The sequence below is a fragment of the Nelumbo nucifera genome, chromosome 3 (genome assembly GCF_055504915.1).
Source record: "Nelumbo nucifera cultivar China Antique chromosome 3, China Antique-T2T, whole genome shotgun sequence".
NCBI lineage: Eukaryota > Viridiplantae > Streptophyta > Magnoliopsida > Proteales > Nelumbonaceae > Nelumbo > Nelumbo nucifera.
This window is the reverse complement of record NC_142651.1, coordinates 102,772,089-102,793,107: the sequence shown is the minus strand read 5'-3', so window position 1 is coordinate 102,793,107 and position 21,019 is coordinate 102,772,089. Positions and strand designations below refer to the sequence as shown.

Here is a 21,019-nt window from a genome sequence, read left to right as displayed (position 1 = left end):
AGTTGTATTCATACAAACATCGAAAAATCATTGTTCAACATCTTGATGATCCAAGCAAATGGTTTCTTGCTATGATTTTACTGGCGTCGGGAACTCTTTTCATGCCTACCCATATGAGATCGCAGCTGCACATGGAAAACATATCATGCTCTTACATGTTATTTTGTATGGGAAGATGTTCCCAATGCACGGAGGTAGTGTTTTGTGGGTAGGATATCCAGATTCATTTTATTTGGTCAAGTTTTTCTTTTTACTTCATATCGATTTATATGTCGAACCAAAAGTGATCCAACAGAACTGGAAACAACCCGATCCAAAATTTTGAGTTTCCATTTTTCTGTAATTATTGGTTATTTGAATAGGAGACACCACCCATAAAAATGCACGTGGGTTTTGTGAATGGAAACTGATCCATCGATATGCCCTAGGCGGTGAGCTTTTGCCTTATGTATAGCTGGCGAGAAACCCATGCGATGCATGGGATTAATTTGTGAGACAATATATAAGTAATGTAAATACACCCCCTATTTGTAAGATATGCTAATATTTCATTAGCAAATATAATACATTATTGTCTTAGCACATCATCTATGTTTAAATTACATGAGTTAACCAATGTATTGTCTCTTTATATTGTAATATTATAAAAAGTTATAATGAACTTGTGAAATTGTGAACTGGCACATGGCATGCTTGAAGATGTAGTTACATTTTACTAATTATATAAGTTAATGCATGTATACAGATTATATTTAGATATGAGGAATGGTGTTTAGGTTGCAAATTGTCTATATACAGCCAAGTTTGTTGGACTTCGGGGCATGAAACCATGAAATGAAGAGTGGTGTCTTTCAAAGTTGGATGCACTAACCAAGTGTCCTGTATATGGTGTTAGAAGTTTTGAGCTTTTTGCTAACTGTAAGAGTCCTTTGCAAATTGAATTTAAAGAGTGATTTTTAACTATATGCTTTGTTTCAATGGAAATCATGCCAATACAAGTTTGGTGATAGATGATAAAATAAACTCCATGTCTTAGAGACTAATTTTAGGACCTCTTCTATGGTCAACTGATTACATTGGACAATAAGAAGCAAATGGAAATGAACCAGGGCAACAAATTTTTTTTTTTTTTTGAGTATTTGGAGTAAGTGAATGCATGAGGGTGGCTTTCATCATGGCTTTCAATAACATGTGGAACCCATAATAGTCTTAACTATGGTAAGAGTGGCTGCTAGGTTTTTAGGAAGGGGATGGCTAGAGGATGGCTTTCAGCAAGTTATTTATTGAGGAGACAACCGAATGAATCAAAATTAGACAAACATAGGAGAGGGAGTACTAAAACTGAATGGCTTTTGTCTACAGATTACAAAATACTTTTTAATTGGAGCTAAACCTAGTGCTATTTTCTTTCCTTTTTTGGTTTTTCCATAAGATGGCAAATAGGTAAATAACAGTGAAATTTTGCTCTCAAGTCTTCTCATCAAGTAAACACACCATATATGAGTGAATTGGGTCCGATGAGAATTACGAATACTGAGGGAAAATTAGAACAAATGAAGATCTTTAACCTTTGTGTGTGTGGGAGGGGGTAGTGATGATATCTAGATGAAATGAGCATAAACTGTCTTTTTTTTTGGAGAATAAATGAGCATAAATGTGATTTATAGATCTAGTAGAACTTTTGGATTTATGGTCTAAATAGTAACATCTCACCAATCTTTTTTTTTTTTTTTGGAGAAGCTAAATGTGCCATTAATTCTTAAAGGGTTACTTGATGCATTATGGGGGAGTTTAGTATTGTCCACTACTTGAATTGAAAGGGGGGAAGAGGATAGCTTCTTGTATGAAGGATGTTGCAGACTTTGGCGATGGGAAATCTGTTGGTGGAATTTCCTTTTAGGCTGGTGGGTTCACTTTATTAATTAACTATGATAACCCCTTCAAGTTGAATTGGATTTGTATTCCATTCAATATGGAATGTTGGTACAAATTGGTCATGCAACTATGCTAGTGACTGTAAAAAGAGGTAAAGAAGGCTACTTTTATTTCAAGTTAAATTATGGGAAAACTAACAATGGGAGAAAAATAAACTTAAAGATAATTAACAACATAAAATGATTGATAACAAAAAAACAACATAAAATGTACTAAAACTGCAAAACAGTTAATATAAGAATTATAAGACTATAGTGGATTGCACACTCTAAACCAAATCAACTAATGCATGCTTCACTTATCCAATGTTTGAATAAAAATGGGAAAAACTGAAGTGCCGGAGTGTGCAATAAATTCAGTAGGTTTCTTGGTTACATGAGTTGAGTGAATGCCCTTATTGTGTTGGGAGAAGCCTAAAACCTGAGTTGTGCAAATGATCTTATCTCCAGGCTTCCAAGAAACGTATACCAATAACCTACAAACAATAAGAGAGGGAGGTTGGCAATTCGGGACTAAAAAAAAGAATAGAGAAAAAAATAGAGAAGTATACATGAGTTGAGAGACTACAAACAATAAGAGAGGGAGATTGGCAATTTGGGCCTAAAAAAAAGAAACAAAGAAATATACCTGAGTTGAATGAATAACTTTATCTCCACAAATGGCTTGAGTGATCTAATCTTAGTAGATAACTTAAGTTCCATAACGGTGAATTTACAAAGGCATATATGCAGTAAACCATTAACTTAGAATTAACTCAGAGTTTTTAAAACTCAATATTCTACCGTTAGGAACAGGGTGAAGACACTAACAAAATTGGAAACAGGCTTTAGTGATTTCTTAAAAGTTGGTATTCTATTGTTACATGAAATAAGACCGGCCTCTTAGAGATTTCTTAAAGCTACTCAATGTTCTACTAGAAAGCATGACCTTAAAGAAATAACCTGCACCAAAATCAGGAAGAAGTTAGGTTAGGTTAAAACCCTAGAAAAAAGTTGACCTTGTAAATGGAGTTTCAAAAAGTAAACTTAGTTTATATGAAAGATAAAGTACTTACCACACGGAGAGAGATAGAGGCTTAGCCATTTCAAATTAGAGAAAATGACGAGGGTAGAGGACAAAGAAACGTTGAGTAGAGGGAGAAAATGGTAATGGAAAAATTATCCTTCAAGACGGGAGAGAAACACAAGTGCTTAGCCATTTCAAAATAGAGAAATTGATCCAAAATGGGAGAGAAGAAACATAGGTGCAAATTAGAGAAAATGACAAGGGCTAGGGACAAAGAAGATGGCAAAGAAACATTGAGCAGAGGGAGAAAATGGTAGGGGAAAAATTATCTTCCAAGATGAGAGAGAAACACAAGTGGTTACCCATTTCAAAATAGAGAAATTGATCCAAAATGAGAGAGAAGAAACACAGGTGCAAAATAGAGAAATTGAAGAGAAGAGGAATTAGCAATCGTTGAATAGGGAGTAGAAACCGTGGGATAATTGATGTAAAAAAAAAAAAAAAGAATACCACACATGTGAAAATAGAAAGATCATGAAAACTCGTGTACAGCTTGTGGTAAGACCACTTGCCTTCTGATCTTTCCTCTTTATATTATATACTAGTGGAGTAACCCGTGCTAAGCACGGGCTTGTACATTTGTATGTTTTTTTGTTTTTTTTTTTAATGGATATTCATTAAGTCAAATTTTCCTATTAATACTAGGAGCATATGTGCATGTAGGACTCATCTTTTATAGCAGCGTACAAAGTTTGGAAAAGAGAAAATTTTCCTACTGCTACTTGAATTCACTAACCAACCTAATTTTGAATCAGAAAAACCAGCAAATGGATCCAATTATGAACATAGCAACAATGATAATAACCATATATTAGATGGGCTATTTGTGAACCCCAACGAAATTTATCTTCAATAGATTCTCCATGAAAAAATGATTTTTAGAATGAACATAGCAACAATGATAATAACCATGTATTAGATGGGCTATTTGTGAATCCCAATGAAGTTTATCTTCAATAGATTCTTCATGAAAAAAAAGGATTTTTAGAGAAAGGGATAGACTCCATTCTTCTTGTAGAACTCGGGCATCTGGTCAGCCTATAATACATGACTCTAGCTCATAAAGTTTGTGCGAACAAAGTTCTGAAAGAGCCGGAATTTCTACTAATACATGTCAATTAGAAGCCAAAGATATGCTTATCTGCATGTAATTATTTTTACACTAATCATATGGTAACAGAAGACATTTTACGGTATTAATACCATGAAATGGTTAAACATGCTTCCATATAATGGAATGCATCTTTTTATTCTTAGAAGTATTGGTACATTTGTCTTTCCAATTATGATGCCCATTAAAAAATGGAATGCCCACATGCACCACAACTCTCTATTTAAGTAGAAGAGGAAAATATGCCTTGAATAAGTGGTTATCAAAGTACAGATTCAGAATAAACTGTTTGGGCAATACTCATACCTGCCTCCTTTCATCCGGATATAATTGATGCCATTAGAAACCAAAACATGTTCCAACACATCTATAACATCATTCCAACTGGAGAATACAAGGACTTTTGCTTTTGGGTCCGTAGATCTGATCCACAGGATTCTCCTTGTGACTGCTCCAAGCTGCATGGTACAGAAGAAAAGAACATCCATAGGAAAAGATTTAAGACTTATGAAGCAAAAACACTTCTAGTTAAAACTCACTATATCAAATAAATTTGGACGGTAATGTAATCAAGTACAAGTTCAAAACAAAGTTTCTGAAAACTATTGAAGACATGCTAAATGAACCAAAACTACAGGTTGATTTCCTTGAAATAAAAGTATGAATAGTTCATTGAGCTGAACGAGCTGATCAAAGGTGTCTCAATTAAATGTTGATGGATGTAGCTTTGAGTAACCCGGGTGAATCTGGTATGCAGGGTGATAAGGGATTGCAGTGGAAGAATATTATTTTTCTGGGCCAATAGGGTTTAATAATTTATTGAAAGCTGAAATGAGTAACTGCAACTCAAGGCCTATAAGTGGTGGCGGATCATAACTGGAATAATTTGTTAGTAGAAGGGGACTACCAAGTTGTTTATCATGGTTATGTACAGATGATAAACAATTAATTTTTGCAATGTTTAGCTTAATGGAAGAAGCAAGAATGTTTCTATGAGTCTTACCCAAGTAAAAGTGAGATGCCAAGAGGATCTACCAAGAAACATTCTTCGCAATCTCCTCTTCACTAAAAGCAGGAAACAACTCCAAAACCAGACTCCCACAATCCCTCTAAGGATCAAACTTTTATAATGCTATCAATTGGTTATCATTATCACAAATAAAATCTAGCACAAGCAAATCATCTTTGCATGAAACAATACCTAAAGAAATAAAACCCTGAGACTGAGCACATTGTGCAAAATCAAATTCTGTATAGCATAATTAAAAAAAAAAGCAAAAAACAAATGTAATTTGTAAAAGAAAAGAAAACATACCTGAACAGAGAGACAAAATAACATCACTTCCATATTTATAAGAATACATCTTAACAGTCATTAATTGTCTATAGGAACCAAATGACAGATTTTCAAAACGTTACTGAGCATAGCACGACAACTGTGAAATAAAACATGTAGGAATCAAATTAAAACAACACATAAGTAACCGGCTGTAAACATGCAAAATATGATTATTAGATAATAAGAAAATTTATGAATCAGGGATTTAGGGAGTTAAGAGAGGACAAGTTAGGAATCATAGATGTAAGTTTTTAAGCAAGGAGAAGGAAAAGGCGAATCTCATCTCATAAAACGACACAAGTCGGTTTAATTGGAGATCCACTTGTCTTGGTGTGGCTCCAGTTTGCCAAAAGGAAAACGGTGAACGTACTCGAATAGGGAGAGGGAAGGGCAAAAGGAAGGTCAAAAGTAAAGAAAGAGAAAGCAATTCGCGGTGACTGAACCCGAATTTCTTTGGCCTTAGTCTTGTAAAGAAAATGATGAAGTTGCTTTCCTCGATAGCTTTGTTGATGAATAATTTAAATTTCAAAGACGAATTTAATTCATTTGTAAAAATATATAGAGATATATAAATTGGTGATATTACCCTTCCGTTTTACCTGGCCAAAGTCTATAGCGAGCTGTTGAAGCTCTTGCACGGACATGCCAAGGAGGACGCGAGAATCCAGCTAAGACTAAGAAACGCGGGGCGGAGATGGGAGCGAAATGGCACGCGAAGGATGACCACTACTGCTGCCTACTGCTATAAGAAAAACAAGAAGATACGCTTTTGATCAAACCAGAGCGTAATAAAATTATAAAATAACAAATGAGGCCTAGGAGAGAGAGAGAGAGGTAGTATAGAGACAGAAAGAGGGTTTAGTTCGAAAAGAAGAAAGGTATAACCTGTTGAGCTCTCGAGATGCTTGATGCAATAAACCTTCTCCTCCGAGAACTCTGCCCACGTTTATTGCAACCACATATGAGAACATCTCATCCCATGCATAGTAGATGTTCCCAATTCACGGAGGGTAGTGTATTGTGGGTAGGTGTGGGCAGAATTCTCGTGAGCAGGAGATTCAGAATCGCAAGAGAAAGCCATCAAAGTTTCTACTAATAATAACAGTCTCCAGAGAAAACCGAGATAGGAGGAAGAAGGGAGCAAACGTGAAGCTCATCAGTTCATTCTCCAAATTACTGAGTACTGAATAGATGGAGATATTTGTTTCTAAAAAAAAACTGAAAGATATTTGATATTTTTACTACTTAAAATGAATTTTTTAGGCTGCAGCCCTCTTAGCTTCAGAGGCTCTCGGAGTAAAACCAATTTCTATCATTTACCGTTAATGGGCGCCATTGAAATCTGCAATACAATGAGTGTGGAGAGAAATTGCCTCTAGAAGATCGCCGAGGAGGTAGCCATGGACGAGAGCCGGAAAAGACAACCCACAACGAAGAGATTTCATGTGACGAAAAACTTCACGTGCGGATACTTCATCATGCTGGAAGAGATTTTCGCACACGAAATAAAAGTTCACGTGTGGATACCTTATCCTGTAGGAAGGTAAGGCTACGTCTTTAAGAAGACCCTTCCCGCCTTAGTATATATAATAGATATACGAGTTCGGATTAGGTCCAATAGGATCCAATAATCGGCAGAACAGCCTTTGCAGTTGTACTAAGGAGCATCTCACCATCAAATACAACAAGGGAGATGTTGCCAATGTACGGCTGTAAAGGCTGTTGTGATCTTCCTGGGGATTAGATCCGGTGTAGCATAAAACATATTACCGAAGTTCAAAAGGAAAACATTTTGATTGATTTTAATTCCCAGATTAAAAGTTCCATTAAATCGAATGGTACAGATTCAATGAACAACTTGTATATTATTGGCTTGTTGCCTTTTTTTTTTTTGGAATTGATCAAACGAGTTCAAATCTGCTACCAACAAGACTTCCAAAATATCCCAATCGACCATTGCAGCTGCATATTAGGAACATCTTTCTATAGATGATAAGGGAGATGTTCCCAATTTATGACTGCAATTATTTGTTGGGATTTTTTGAAGCATTTTGTTCATAGCAGATCCTTACTCTGATTGAACTCGCCACACTGATTTCTGCATTTAGTTTTTTTTTTTTCTATAGGTTTTAGCTTGGGTTGGGATCTCCTCTCAACACAGCATCCCAATTGTCAAACACAGTTTCAACGCGATTTGTATCGGAATGGGATCTGTTACTCACACAGGGGCATCTCACAAATACATCTACTATGCTTTTAAGAACATTTCTCGTAAATAATAATCATAAAAGTACCGACATGTTTAATGCAGATTTCTGAATTCTGTTACAAATCTATAAATATTTAAAAGGTAAAAAACCCACTCTCTATGTATCCATATCTTTTAGTGAATTGACATCAATTTCGAGCTAACAACACCCTAATTATACTTTGGCCTTTGGGCCGAATTCTAACCCTGGGCTAAATAATATTCTCCTAAATAATAATTTATAAATACAGAAGATGTTCCCAATACATGATGTATATATAAAGTCGGTGAGGCGCCCTGTGTGAGGAGCAGATCCGGTCTCACCCGTATCCGCACTGCTCACACACCATAACATTGGATCCTTCGTACGACTGGGATCCACCATGCATGAGCTGAAGGTGTTGGGACAGTTCTTCGTTGGAAGGTCTACGCATCTTAGGCGGTGGACGATTAGACGGTGTGCGTAATACGCACCAGAAGGAAAAGGATTCGTTGGGTATTAAGTAAAAATCTAAGCTGGTTTCCGTAATTTAAGAATTCGTCTTCAAATATCGCTTCCCAAACCCTCGTCTATAAATAGTGTTTGTCCAAGCGTTTCGAGTTCTCTCCCTCGCCAACAGCTCTCTTTTTTTCCATCTTCTTCTCCTTTGTGTTTTTGTGATCAGTGAGAGCTTGCAAACATGCTTGTCTATCAGGATCTTCTCACTGGTAATTATTTATAATAACTGATTGTTTTCATGGTCAATTCGATTTATTTCTGAACTATAGCAGTATTAGTTCTGTAAGCTCTCTAGTTAATACTTGTTCGATCTGTTTATTATTTATTAGTGTTTTAGGGTTTATTGTGTATTTGTGTTTGCCAAATTTATTTTTAGCAACGCATAAAATTTTCTATTGGCTATTTCTCCATAGGCCATTTATTATGAATATTTTGTCTATAATTTGATTGGCTTAGTTTGATTCTTAAATTTTAACTTAGATCTGAAGTGCTAGTTCTTCCTTCTGTTTTATTTTTAAAAACTCTTTTTGGATCTGGAAGGTTGGGTATAATTTGAAAATTTTTTGATCCTTGCTTCTGATTACTGGTTAAACCTCTTCGCCTTCTATTCCTTCTGTTAGCCTGGTTGATCTTTTGTTTCATGGCGGTTATTTGCGTTCCGTCAGGGCATTTTTTTCTTAATTTTTATGCTAGTTTCCCTTCTTCGTTTATCCGCAAGATTAATTTTCTCGCAGTAAATATAAACTTCATGCGACATTTCTTGTAGTAAAAATTTAATGTAGTCGTGAAATTTTGATAAGGTTTCTTGTAGTAAAAATTTTGATAAGGATATGCAAGTAAGGTTTCTCTCAATCTCTCGTATTTAGTATCTTACCAGAATCTCAGGCTTGTTCACTGTTCTGTAATTATTTCCTTGTCTATTAATTTATCTTGGGGACGTTAGCCTATGCACATGTCTAGGAGGGTTTGACGTTGGGGATTGGGGGCGGAGGTGCATTTCCTTTAACTAGTGAAAAAGAAACCTATGAACACTCAGAGTTTATAAGTTGCTGGAATCTTAGATATATTTTCAACCCGTTATAAGTTGTTGTTTGGCTATTTTGTTCATCTTTCTTGACATTGTTACTATTTGTTCATCTTTTATTGAATTAAAGTTGCCCCTTTTTAATTAAAGGGGGTGAAAAAACGAAGTAATTTCCGTAAGAAGGGTTTAAGTTATAGCTGAAATATTACTATCTGAATAGTTTTCTGCCCCTTTTTTATGTTAATTTTCCATTGGTTTATGCCACTCAGTTGCTGCATGTTGATTGATTGATTATATTAATTGCAAATTTTTTAGAATGTCTTGTGTCATATTCCCTTTTTATTCCCCAACTTAGAATAATAGGATATATTCCCATGGTTGTTCTGGAGAACTGTAATTGTGTGTGTGTTAATTTATTTCTTTTATTCAGGGCAACAGATGCTTTTGGAATCCAAGGAGTTTATTTTTTAGACCGTATTTCTTCTCCTTGGGATTTTATCTTTGCCTTATGGAATAATTGGTCTTTAATAGTAAATAACTATCTGTCTGGTTTGTTATGCTGTCTTTCGTAATTGTATCTATGCATTGTGGATGGAACATGTACATCAGCTTATTCCTTCTTTATGTAGCAAAGGAAGAATGTTTTTAGGATGCCAAGAGGCAATTCATTGGGTTTAGCAAGTTTTAGGCGGTAGGTCCTATCAGCATTAACTGCATATCAAATTCCTTCTGCATTTTTTTGGTGCCTTGTGCTTTGGTTTGCTTTCTTTTTGGTCTTCTGGTTTCTTGTGCTTTGATATAGTATACTTTTCTGGTGCTGGTGGTGCCTTGTGCTTGTGTTTCCTTTACTTTTTCCTGTTCGTGTTGTTCTGTCTTTTAGATCGGGTTCCCTTGTTTTTTGTTGTATTCCCTGCTAGACAGAAACTCTTAACCATTGTAAGTTTTCATGTGTTGCAGGTGATGAGCTTCTCTCTGATTCCTTCCCTTACAAGGAAATCCAGAATGGAATGCTTTGGGAAGTTGAGGGAAAGGTTAGCAACCACTCTTGGCAGTGTTTGATTTTCTAGTTAATGTAATGGAACACCCATAACCTGTAATTATATAAGCAGTAGTTTTAATGGAATATTGTAGTCAGAATTGTCAGTCACACGTGAAAAGCAGAAGGAAACAAAGTAAAAAGGAAAGAAACCAGTGTTATCAAAGTGGATTAGTCATTGCCTAGTTGGTCAATACTCGTGATGTAGTCACCTAGGACAACTTCCTAGGTCAACTAGCTGATTAATGAATAATCAACAACAGTCATTTTAAAAGCTTATTTGCTCATTTGTATTTCTAATTATCTGAAATATTTGAGAATATGTTTGCAATTTGTTTTAATTATACAGTTGCTTTACATATTTGTGATGGAACATGATTGGATGATGGTATATAAAATTGAAAAAATGCAAAAATAAAAGAAGGAAGTGGAGGAATTCTTGAAGTTTTCTTTCAATTAGTGGTGTGTTAGCCAGGGAGTTGCCACAAACTAAAGGCATATTGAATTGCCAAGGTTAAACCCTCTTATGGAGAATAGAGGTTGTGAGTTTGTGATTCTTTACCCTAGCATATCATTTTCTTTGTTTGCAAAATAAAGACCGTAAACTAAACTTATAATCTTGGTAAATAATTAAATATTCAATATCATTCTTTTCTTACACAACTGTAGTTTTGATGAACTTATTTATGAAATTGCATTATCATCATCATCATCTAAGCAATGTTTATATGGAGTCGGCTACATGCATCCTGCTTTTTCATTCCATTCTCAGTGTAAGCATGGAAAGACCAATTCAGGATTCACGACCATATGATTTTGCCCAAAGTTTAATCCTGGATGCCAACCTGATGCTACCCTTGTTATTTAGAGAGTTGGTGTATGAAAATCTCACACACTGCTGGAGTTATTTAATATTTTGAATTTAAAAAATTTCTTTTTTTATTGACTAATCAGTAATCAACACCTACACATTCACATTGAGTAGTCACTTCATTGACTTGGAGGCCAAAATGACTTTTCATTGCTTCACCTGTTAACTGCATTGATTGACCGTGACATGTATCTATTGATGACACTGAATGAAACATGACATATATCTGTATAAACCTCTAGTAATATTGCCATTTTTTATATAATTCTTTACATAAAGTATTAAAGTTGGAGGTTTTGGTAAAATATGGATGGGTTTGTTTCTCATCCATGGAATTGTTCAGTGGGTTTAGGTATGATTTACTCAATGTTAATACAATTTTTAGAGCAAGTAAGCACTTTGACATTTTGTTCCCGTTTTGGCTTTTGTTAGTGGGTTGTCAAAGGAGCAGTTGACGTAGATATTGGTGCAAACCCATCCGCAGAAGGCGGAGAGGAAGATGAAGGTGTTGATGACCAAACTGTTAAGGTGGTTGATATTGTTGACACCTTCCGCCTACAGGTTAATAATATGAACTTCTCTCATGTGATTGGTAATTGCTCATGTTTACATATTAAAGCTGACTAGTAGTTGGTTTTACTTTTCTGGCAGGAGCAACCTCCTTTTGACAAAAAGCAGTTTGTTGCCTACGTGAAAAAGTACATCAAGTTGCTCACACCCAAGTTGGATGGTGAGAAGCAAGAGGAATTCAAGAAGCACATCGAAGGAGCAACCAAGTTCCTGCTTTCGAAACTCAACGACCTCCAATTGTAAGTCCTGACTTTTCCTTGTTGCGCATTATGTTGGAAAACGAGACAACTCTTGGAAGCTATCTAATATCTTGACATTAGCGAGAATCCTTCTGTTACCATCTGATGTTGAAATTTTTTTGGGGTTCTTTGCAGTTTTGTGGGGGAGAGCATGAACGATGATTCCACCTTGGTCTTTGCGTACTACCAGGATGGTGCCACGGACCCAACATTTTTGTACTTTGCCTATGGGTTAAAGGAGCTCAAATGTTAGACTGTTAGGGGTTATAGAGAGCTCGAAGTTAAGGTGGTTGTTGTAGTTGTAGTTTTGTTGCATCCATCCTTTTTATTTCTTTAGATGGTGGTATAATTTGGAACAAGAAACTACAGTTTTTAGTTGATGACTTTTATTTTTGTCTTTCCAAGTCCTTGTGTTATTTGAGCCTTTGAGGGCATATCTATTTTGTTGGATTTGGTAATAAACTAAATCTTCTTTTTTTTTTTGGTGCATCTGGCTCGGCTTGATTGATAGGTAAATTCTCCTGAGATGGATAAATCTGGCTCAACTTGTTTGATAAATAAATTTTTCTCATATCGTCTTTGTTTTTAACGGAATTCATATGGTTGCTTCCTCTTTTGAATTGTCAATTGTCTTAACGTGGGCTCAATTTATTTCTTTTTTGCTATTTGGTAGTAGTGTCATTTTTGTTTGAGATTTAGTATTATATCTTATTATTTATCTTATAATTATTATTATATCTTATTTATTTCTGCAATTGTTAAGCACATTTATAACCGACGAATGAATAAAATGAGTGTTCTTATATTTGTTTTGGTTTTCTTCATTTCTTCTCTCTAGTTTGCACCTTTTCGGGTTACAATGATACTGGAAAGACGTGTAAATAATGACCTGATATTTTAAAAGTGGTAACCAATCATCAGGGGTGATCATGGGCCCTGCTAGTTTGAATACATCACCCATGATAAGCGGTTATAGCTAGGTCTGGGTCTGGTTGGTGGGTCGGGCCTCGGGCCTAAAATATAAGTTCAAGCGCAGAACCGATAAAAGTCTAGGTTGGCCTAATTTTGGGCCTATGACTTCTAATTAAAAAAATTGTAATTATTTGGAAGGAAATTTTAAATAAATAATGCATAATGCATGAAAAAGAGCATATTGCTCAAGTTTTGGGCAATGCTTCATTTAATTCTCAGGGTCTGTTTGATTTGCAGGAATAGGGGTTTGGAATTGGAATCAGAATGTGCTATTTTGATTCAAACTGTTAGGTTGGGTGGAATTGGAATCCCATTCTTATTTATGTTAGAATGGCATATTCCCATTTGAGGGAATGGTCATTTCCTGCCCCTCCCTTGAGAATGGAATTCCATTTCTGCTGATTTTAATTTCTATTTCTATTCCCGTCTGAATCAAACGGATTATGGGAATGAACCATTTTGATTCCGGTTTTGACTACGAACCAAATGGACTCCTAAATTTGATTTTACTTTACTTGATTATCCTTTATAGAAGAAGGTAAAGTTTTTATTTTTTATTTTTTATTTTTTATTTTTTATTTTTTATTTTTTTTGCCAAGCAATGTGTTTTTTAATAAGTTGGAGAATCCAATTTTAATTTTTTTCTGTATTCTCCCACTCTATCAAGAAAAAAAAACACTCATGTACGTGTATCGTGAAGGGAATCTAATCTGGGAGGACAACCCTTAAATATGAATTGACTCACTGTTGACGTTTGTTATATGCGATATAATATAGGATAAATTTCTTAAAGCTTAACTAATTTACTAAAACTATTGTTTAATGTTATTCCTACATCTTGGAAATTACCATTATCGCTAAAGTATTGACAGGACTGATATGTCCATTTTGCCTTTTAAGTCAAATCGGAAGCTCTTTCCTTCATCTTCCTTGTACCACCGACCAAGCTCAAAGTTGTAGACCTAGTAATTGATCTCTGTAGTCGGACTGGAAAAAATTTGCTAACTGGTTCATGAATATCTTCTGGATGCCTTTTGGGTCTTCATCAGAGTCTTGTCGTGGATTGGGAGAGATTTAGTTGATAAAGACGGCTTTCCCAGCTTACAAATTGAAGCCCATCAGCCCATGAGTTGATAAAATGGGTAAGCGTTCTGGCGTCGGCAATTGAATGGTGAAACGCAAATCCCAAGCCTTATAATACAGTTTGGGAACACAGTGAATTGTAACGCCAGAACCGGGATAACTAATCCAGATACTGATAACTGAGGAACCAAAGAATGCGATTCCTTCGACTCTATCGCTTGGTTGTCGGAGAGACGGTGGAAGCCACCTTCAGATGGGCGATAGTTAGGGAGACCGAGTCGCTATCCTTGTAGCGGATAATGGGGTTAGGGGATTCTTCTGGCCGTGATAGGTTTTCGGCGAATGGATAGAAGTGCAGGAAGGTGAGGGAGATAATGCTTGATGTGGGGAAGGAGAGTGCCTGTGAAGTGTAAAACTGTGACGAAAAAACCGGCATCAGTACTAGCAGCTCGAGAAGATGGTGAAATCTTTGAAGCCGAACAAGGCCGTGCTCTCCCTCGACGCACTTCATTCTTGCGACAAGAAGGTTACTGCTGCAAAGAGGTTAAAGTTTGGTTCAAGACTTGGAAGAACATGTGGTTCTTTACCAAACTCAGGTTCTAAGAACAGGTTTTTCAGCTTGTCTTGATTCAGTGGCAGTTCTTTTCAAAGCTTCCCTGAAACAGAAAAGAACCCTTTTCTTTTTACCTCTGTAATCTATTGACGTTTAGCCTGTGATATCGCTTTGTTTGTCCCTCTCGCCCCTTGTCTACTTCCATCGCTGCCAAGCTTTGGAATAAGCAAGGAGATGCGTTGTATCTCTTTCGGAAGTTTGACGCGAGAGGCGTATGTGGCAAGGCCCAAGATGGCACCACGTGGCATCGGCCGGATGCAATCCAATCATCTCCAAGTACTCGCAAGGCAAGGTCAAGTATAAATAGGGGTGCCTTCTCCATGTAAATCCATCTTGCTCGTTCTTGTTCTAGTTTTCTTGCTCTCGAGAGCCCTCACCTCAGACTTCGTTCACCTCTTTCATACACTTGATTAATGGTCTGTTTGATTGCCGAGAAAGGATGGGATGAGATGAGAATTTTTTTTTTTCAATCTTGTCAACTGTGTTTTATCCTGCCAAATCTGTTTCCAGTGTTATTGCTGAGAAAATTTTATAAGATTATTGGATCCATCATAGTTTAACAAATACATGCATTCTCCAAGCCCACATCACAAGATGAACAATCCAAACTAAATAAGGAAAAAAATTGTCCTATTTCAAAGTGAACCAACAAACTAACATCCTTTTTTGTTCATATAAAAGAGGAGATAAGTGATACATTATCAATTAACTACTCAAAAATAGTGCATTTCAAAGTGAACCAACAAACTACCATCATTCTTTGTTGATACAAAAATACGTTTTATGATTCTTGGTGAACCAACTCACAGTCTTCCTTCGAGCCTTACCTCCTAGAACCTATGCATGCATATATTAAGCAGTTAAGCAATGTTAAAGCTAGGCTGGGTATGACGGAAGAACGTTCCTTACAATAAATGCAATGTTGCAAGATTCAACTGAAAAGCTTCACAAGCATCAATGACATATGGTTGAACCGTTGAAGCATGTTTATCTTGTAAATACAAGGAAAACTTACTTTTGAATTGTGCTCTGTTTTTCAATTCATTCAGGCAATTTTTCAGTTTTTTTCCCGTTCATTTCTAAGTTATGTTTCCTTACTAGAAATACTGCTTACTCTAATTCATTTTTCTGTACATTATCTTTCTTTCAGATATTGCAATTCAGAACATTATTTTGGAATCTCTGTGGTTCAAGTCTAGTGAAAGGATCTCATATAGATGCCTTTCAGTCACTATGTAATCAAAAGGATCTCATATAGATGCCTTACCGATGGAACCATAACATAGTAAGTTGCACAGCTTACCGATGGAGCATTAACAGAGTAAGAATCAAGAAAAAAAAATAAAAAATAAAACTGCTATAACAGATATTACCTGAGATTACCTAAGATCCCTTTGGCTTGACGGAAGGGATGAGGCAAACGCCGGAAGGGCGGAAGCCAGATCTGGACGAGGCAACCGAAAGCCAGATCTGGAGCTCTAACGTTCAAATGAACACCTTGAACGGCAGTTCAAGTGTTTTTTGACAATGGAGGTTGGTTTGGATGAACAGAGATAGAGGTAGAAGATGATCAGTGAACAAAAATGGTATAAAAGTGAACCGAAATCGCAAGAGGATTGCAAATCTGAACTTACCAGTGAAAGAAGTCGCCGGAGATGGCACTGACAAGAAGATTGGTGAACGGCGTGTGAAAGAAAGGCGACGCTCGAAATGGTGCTCTCGACAAAATTTTCTCACTTGCTTCCTTACCATTCCGGTGACCTCGCATAAAGACTTTTGGAAACTCACATCTCAAAACTTTTTCATCCCATCCCATTTTTTCTTCAAAACAAACACATCACAAAAAGAATATTCCTTAAAGATGCTTCCCATCCCATATCTTTCTTAGCAACCAAACGGACTATAACTTGACCGTCAGAGTATTTGCCCCTGGGATAACACCCGGGGCCTCTTACGTGTGATCTCTTACTCTCAGGTCGGACACATTGGCCTCGGCTAAAGAAACAAATTTACTTTGTTGCCCTCAACCCCATTCTACATAGCAACAATTGGCGCCACTTGTGGGAAACATTGCTAAGATTTTTCCTAAGTGAACACTTAACTCAAAACAACTAAGTTTCTAACAATGGCTGATGAACAAGACAATAATCCAAACACTAAGAACCTAGTCACAATGGACCCAAGGTTTAAATTGTCAGAAACGTAAGGTGTATCAGAAAGATAATTTTAAGAGATGTATCATGATACGCTTTGGATACGTATAAATACGGACGAAAAATCAAGATACACATAAATATGCAAAAAACCTCAAATAAATCCTAAAAATATATTAATAACGATAGTTACAAGTTTTATATGATTGTAAATAAGTTATTAAAAGTAAAAAAACTATAATTTAATGGTCTATATAAAATTCAAGATATCGGGACACACTTAGTAACTATTCACAAATGATGGAATAACTAAAACGTGAAAAAACAAAAAAAACTAAAATGTATATTGATATATATTAATTTTAAAACAATCAACATAATTTATCTTTATATTTATTAATACATAAATTTTAATAATTAATTCTAACATTTATTGATAAGCATACACTAAGAAAAAGAAAAGATTTATTTAAAAATAAAAATGCATAAACCTATAACAAGCAAATGGGCGTGGCTTAGTGGTGAACCTCTAGTTGTTAAAGCCTAATGTCCAAGGTTTGAATCTTGGTATTTCTAAGTTTGTAGTTTTATACTAACAAAACGAATTTAATGAGAAAGAGGGTTATTAATTAACGAAATTAATGAGAAGAGAATTTCAATTAGGTGCTAAAATTGAAATTCAAATATAAAATTATGTATTAATTACAGGAGTAATTAAATAATTAATGAGAGAGAAATCACACTTAAATATAAGAGTAAATATAAAATTAATGAGTTAATTCAGCCCTAAACATAATTTAATGAAATTAATGAGAGAGAAGGGGATTTGTATCAAGCTGTATCGGACTGTACTGTTTTGGAACCGGATTGGCCGATACAGACCCAAAACAGTTCGATACAGGGCTCGATACAAACCGATACATACAAAAAGGAATGCTACAGGTAATTTCTATGCGTTCCGTGTATCAGACTTATATCGGAATGATACGTATTGGCCGATACGTTGTAAAACTTTGAACCTTGCATGGACCAATTCAAAATGGTCCTTGATAGATTGGACATAGACCTGTTCATGGGCCGGGTGGCCCGATGGGCCGGCCCGGCCCGGCCCCCGGACGGGCTTGAACAGGTATATGGGCCCGCGGTCTTAACCTCGGGCCAAAAAGCCCGGCCCGCAATAAACTCGAGTCGGGCTCGGGATTTTCCAAAATAGCCCGGCCCGACCTATAATTAAACCTAAAAACCCTAGTCGAATACCCCTCGTTTTTTCACCTCTTTGCCTTTTTCCCTTTTTTTTCCAGCCGAACCCTTCTTCTCCACATCCTCTTTCCCTTCTTTATATATATATATTTTTTAATGTAAATAAATTCTGATTTATATTGATTGTTGAATTCAGAATTTGTATTCTTTTTTTAATGTAAATAAATTCTGATTTATATTGATTATTGAATAGGGAAAAATTCTAATTTTTTTTATTAGGTCGGGCTTCGGGCTTTTTATCAGGGTCGGGCTCGGGCCCAAGTTGTAGGCCCGTTGGTCGGGCCAGGCTCGGGCTTGGGCCTAACATATTTCCATTAATGAAGAGTAAAAGCCCGACTCGAGCCCGACCCATGAACAGGTCTAATTGGACAATATAACCTAGAGATTGGACGAGGTGGGGCACCCAACAGGAGGTTGTCCACAAGGTAGCCACCTCGTTGTGAGCTAGGGGCAGCATAGTGGACGCTCTACTCATTATCCACTGGTCCAGTGCCCCCTCGACCCTTGCAAAGCCGACCCCTCAGCGTCCAATAGTAGTAGCCGACGTGCGAGCAAGCTATCAAAGACATCTTGCCTCCCTAGCCGATGGGGAGATGATCCAGTTGGGTCCTGTGACAACCGCTGAGACCATGAACACTATCATCGTGTAGAGAGCCACCGAGACGAAGGTGGGCGCTCTGGTCACTACAATCCTCCTCCGAGGGCTGGAGGCCAACGCCACGCCTCTCCCTTGCAAGTATCAGACCTCTGCAATCTCCTTAATGATCGCCAAGCCCGAAGAAACCAGTACATACCAGCATCTGAAAACTCTGGGAACTGGGTCGACTCCTTCCACGCCAGAGAAGATTAGGATGAAGCCCAAGCTCCGATCGATCGACGAATCGGTGGTCTACAGGCACAAATCGATGCCATGCAAAATGGGTTGCGACTAGACCTGTTCATGGATCGGGCGGCCCGACGGGCCGGCCTGGCCCGACCTATAATTAAACCTAAAAACCCTTGTCGAATACCCCTCTTTTTTTCACCTCTTTGCCTCTTTCCCTTCTTTTACCAGCCGAACCCTTCTTCTCCACATCCTCTTTCCCTTCTTTATATTCTTTTTTTAATGTAAATAAATTCTGATTTATATTGATTATTGAATAGGGAAAAATTCTAATTTATTTTATTAGGCCGGGCTTCAGGCTCGGGTTCGGGCTTCGGCCTTTTTATCTGGGCCGGGCTCGAGCCCAAGTTGTAGGCCTGTTGGTTGGGCCGGGCTCAGGCTCGGGCCTAACATATTTACATTAATGAAGAGTAAAAGCCCGGCCCAATCCCAGCCCGACCCGACTCATGAACAAGTCTAGTTGCGACAGGTGAAGGAGGGCCGTTGGTTGGGCCGGGCTCGGGCTCGGGCTTAACATATTTCCATTAATGAAGAGTAAAAGCCCAGCCCAAGCCCGGCTCATGAACAAGTCTAGTTGCGACAGGTGAAGGAGGGACGAGGTGATGCCTCCACCAATCAGAACCCTTTGTCCACTAGAATGAATGCCTTTACCGACTCCATCACCTCAGAGCCACTTCCACCTCACTTCAAGGCTCCCACGTTGGAGACATATGATGGAACCATTGACCCCATTGACCACTTGGAAAGCTTCCGAGCACTCATGCTCCTGTATGTGTATTTTGACGCCTTAACATGCCACGCTTTCCAAGCCACATTCAAGGGAGCAACGCGTAGGTGGTTTTGCACGCTCCATCCCCGGTCCATCAACTCATGGGAGCAGTTCACCGACCTCTTCCTCTCCCACTTCGTCAACGGTTGACGGTGCTAGAAGATCGTTGTCTCCCTCATGTCGATCAGATATAAGCGAGGGGAAAGACTCCGATCTTACATTGACCACTTCAAGAAAGAAGAACTCGAGGTTCAAGACCTTGACCCCTTGGTTTCCATGCATGCCGCCATCAACAACCTCCAACCCAGACCCCTCAAGTGGTCCATCTCCAAGACACTTCCCACGAACAAGGCGGATTTCCTAAAGAAAGCGCAAGAATACATTGTCGCTGAGGAGGCCTTAGCCAGTGAGCACCTTTAAGAGCACGAGGCCAATCCTAGTTGTGGGGTCTTAGAGAAGAAAAGGAAGGATAGAGACGGCCGCGGCCACGACCACCACAACAACAACAAAGACGCTGACAAGAAGCCACCAACCCCATCCTTCAGCAAGTACACGCCACTCAACTCCACCTGAATGCATATCTTTATGAAAGTAGGGAAGGAGAAATACATGAAGTGGCTGACCAAGATGAAGAGGAATCCCAAAAGGGATAACCCAAAGAAATACTACAGGTACCACTGCGGCACCGACCATGACACCGAGGATTGCTACGAGCTCAAAAATGAGATCGAGTCCCTCATCCGTCGTGGTCACTTGATGGAGTACGTGGGGGGCAATATTGGTGCCTCGTCCTCACAATAGCAGTAGCAACATCACTCCCTGGCCAGGGTCATTGACATCACCACTGGGGGCACGACCTTGGGAGGAGCCTCGGCTTCGGCTCAGAAGGCCTATGCCAAGCAATTTAGCATCCAAGGCCCGACACCCAAGAAGTCAAAGACGTCATCTCCTTTTCGGATGACGATTTGAAGGGGTCTCAGTGCCCCATGATGATGCATTGGTGGTGTCGGTGACTATCGCCAATTACATGGTTAAGAGGATACTTGTAAACAATGACTCATCAATGGACATCCTCTTTTATGATACCTTTGAGAAGACGAAGCTAACACCAGATCGGCTGTAGCCAGTTGATGTGCTGCTAGTCGACTTCTTTGGAGCCATTATCAAACCAGAAGGAAGAATCACCCTACCAGTCACAATAGGGACAAAGCCTCGGCAAGTGACCTCATTGACCTGGATGACCAAGCTTTTGGTCGTGAATATAGGCTCCCCGTACAATGCCATCATCGGGAGGGTGACCCTTTGTCTACTCAAGGTGGCCATCTCCTCCTACCACCTCGCCATGAAGT

At 37.9% G+C, this 21,019-nt stretch overlaps 1 protein-coding gene and 1 long non-coding RNA gene across 2 annotated transcripts; one reads left to right on the top strand and one right to left on the bottom strand.

Moving 5' to 3' along the window:
- Window positions 1-8,249: 8,249 nt before the first annotated feature.
- Window positions 8,250-12,426, top strand: LOC104598960 (translationally-controlled tumor protein homolog). The gene is made up of 5 exons (XM_010261280.3): window positions 8,250-8,406; window positions 10,179-10,252; window positions 11,561-11,689; window positions 11,780-11,937; window positions 12,073-12,426. Exons 1-5 carry the CDS (start codon window positions 8,379-8,381, stop codon window positions 12,188-12,190), a joined length of 507 nt encoding a protein of 168 aa, XP_010259582.1. The 5' UTR covers window positions 8,250-8,378; the 3' UTR covers window positions 12,191-12,426.
- Window positions 12,282-16,429, bottom strand: LOC148801792 (uncharacterized). Its single transcript, XR_016084414.1, has 3 exons — window positions 16,240-16,429; window positions 15,979-16,102; window positions 12,282-15,105 (listed from the first exon to the last, which is right to left on the bottom strand). It is a non-coding gene; the product is annotated as an uncharacterized LOC148801792 (long non-coding RNA).
- Between the last annotated feature and the right edge of the window lie 4,590 nt (window positions 16,430-21,019).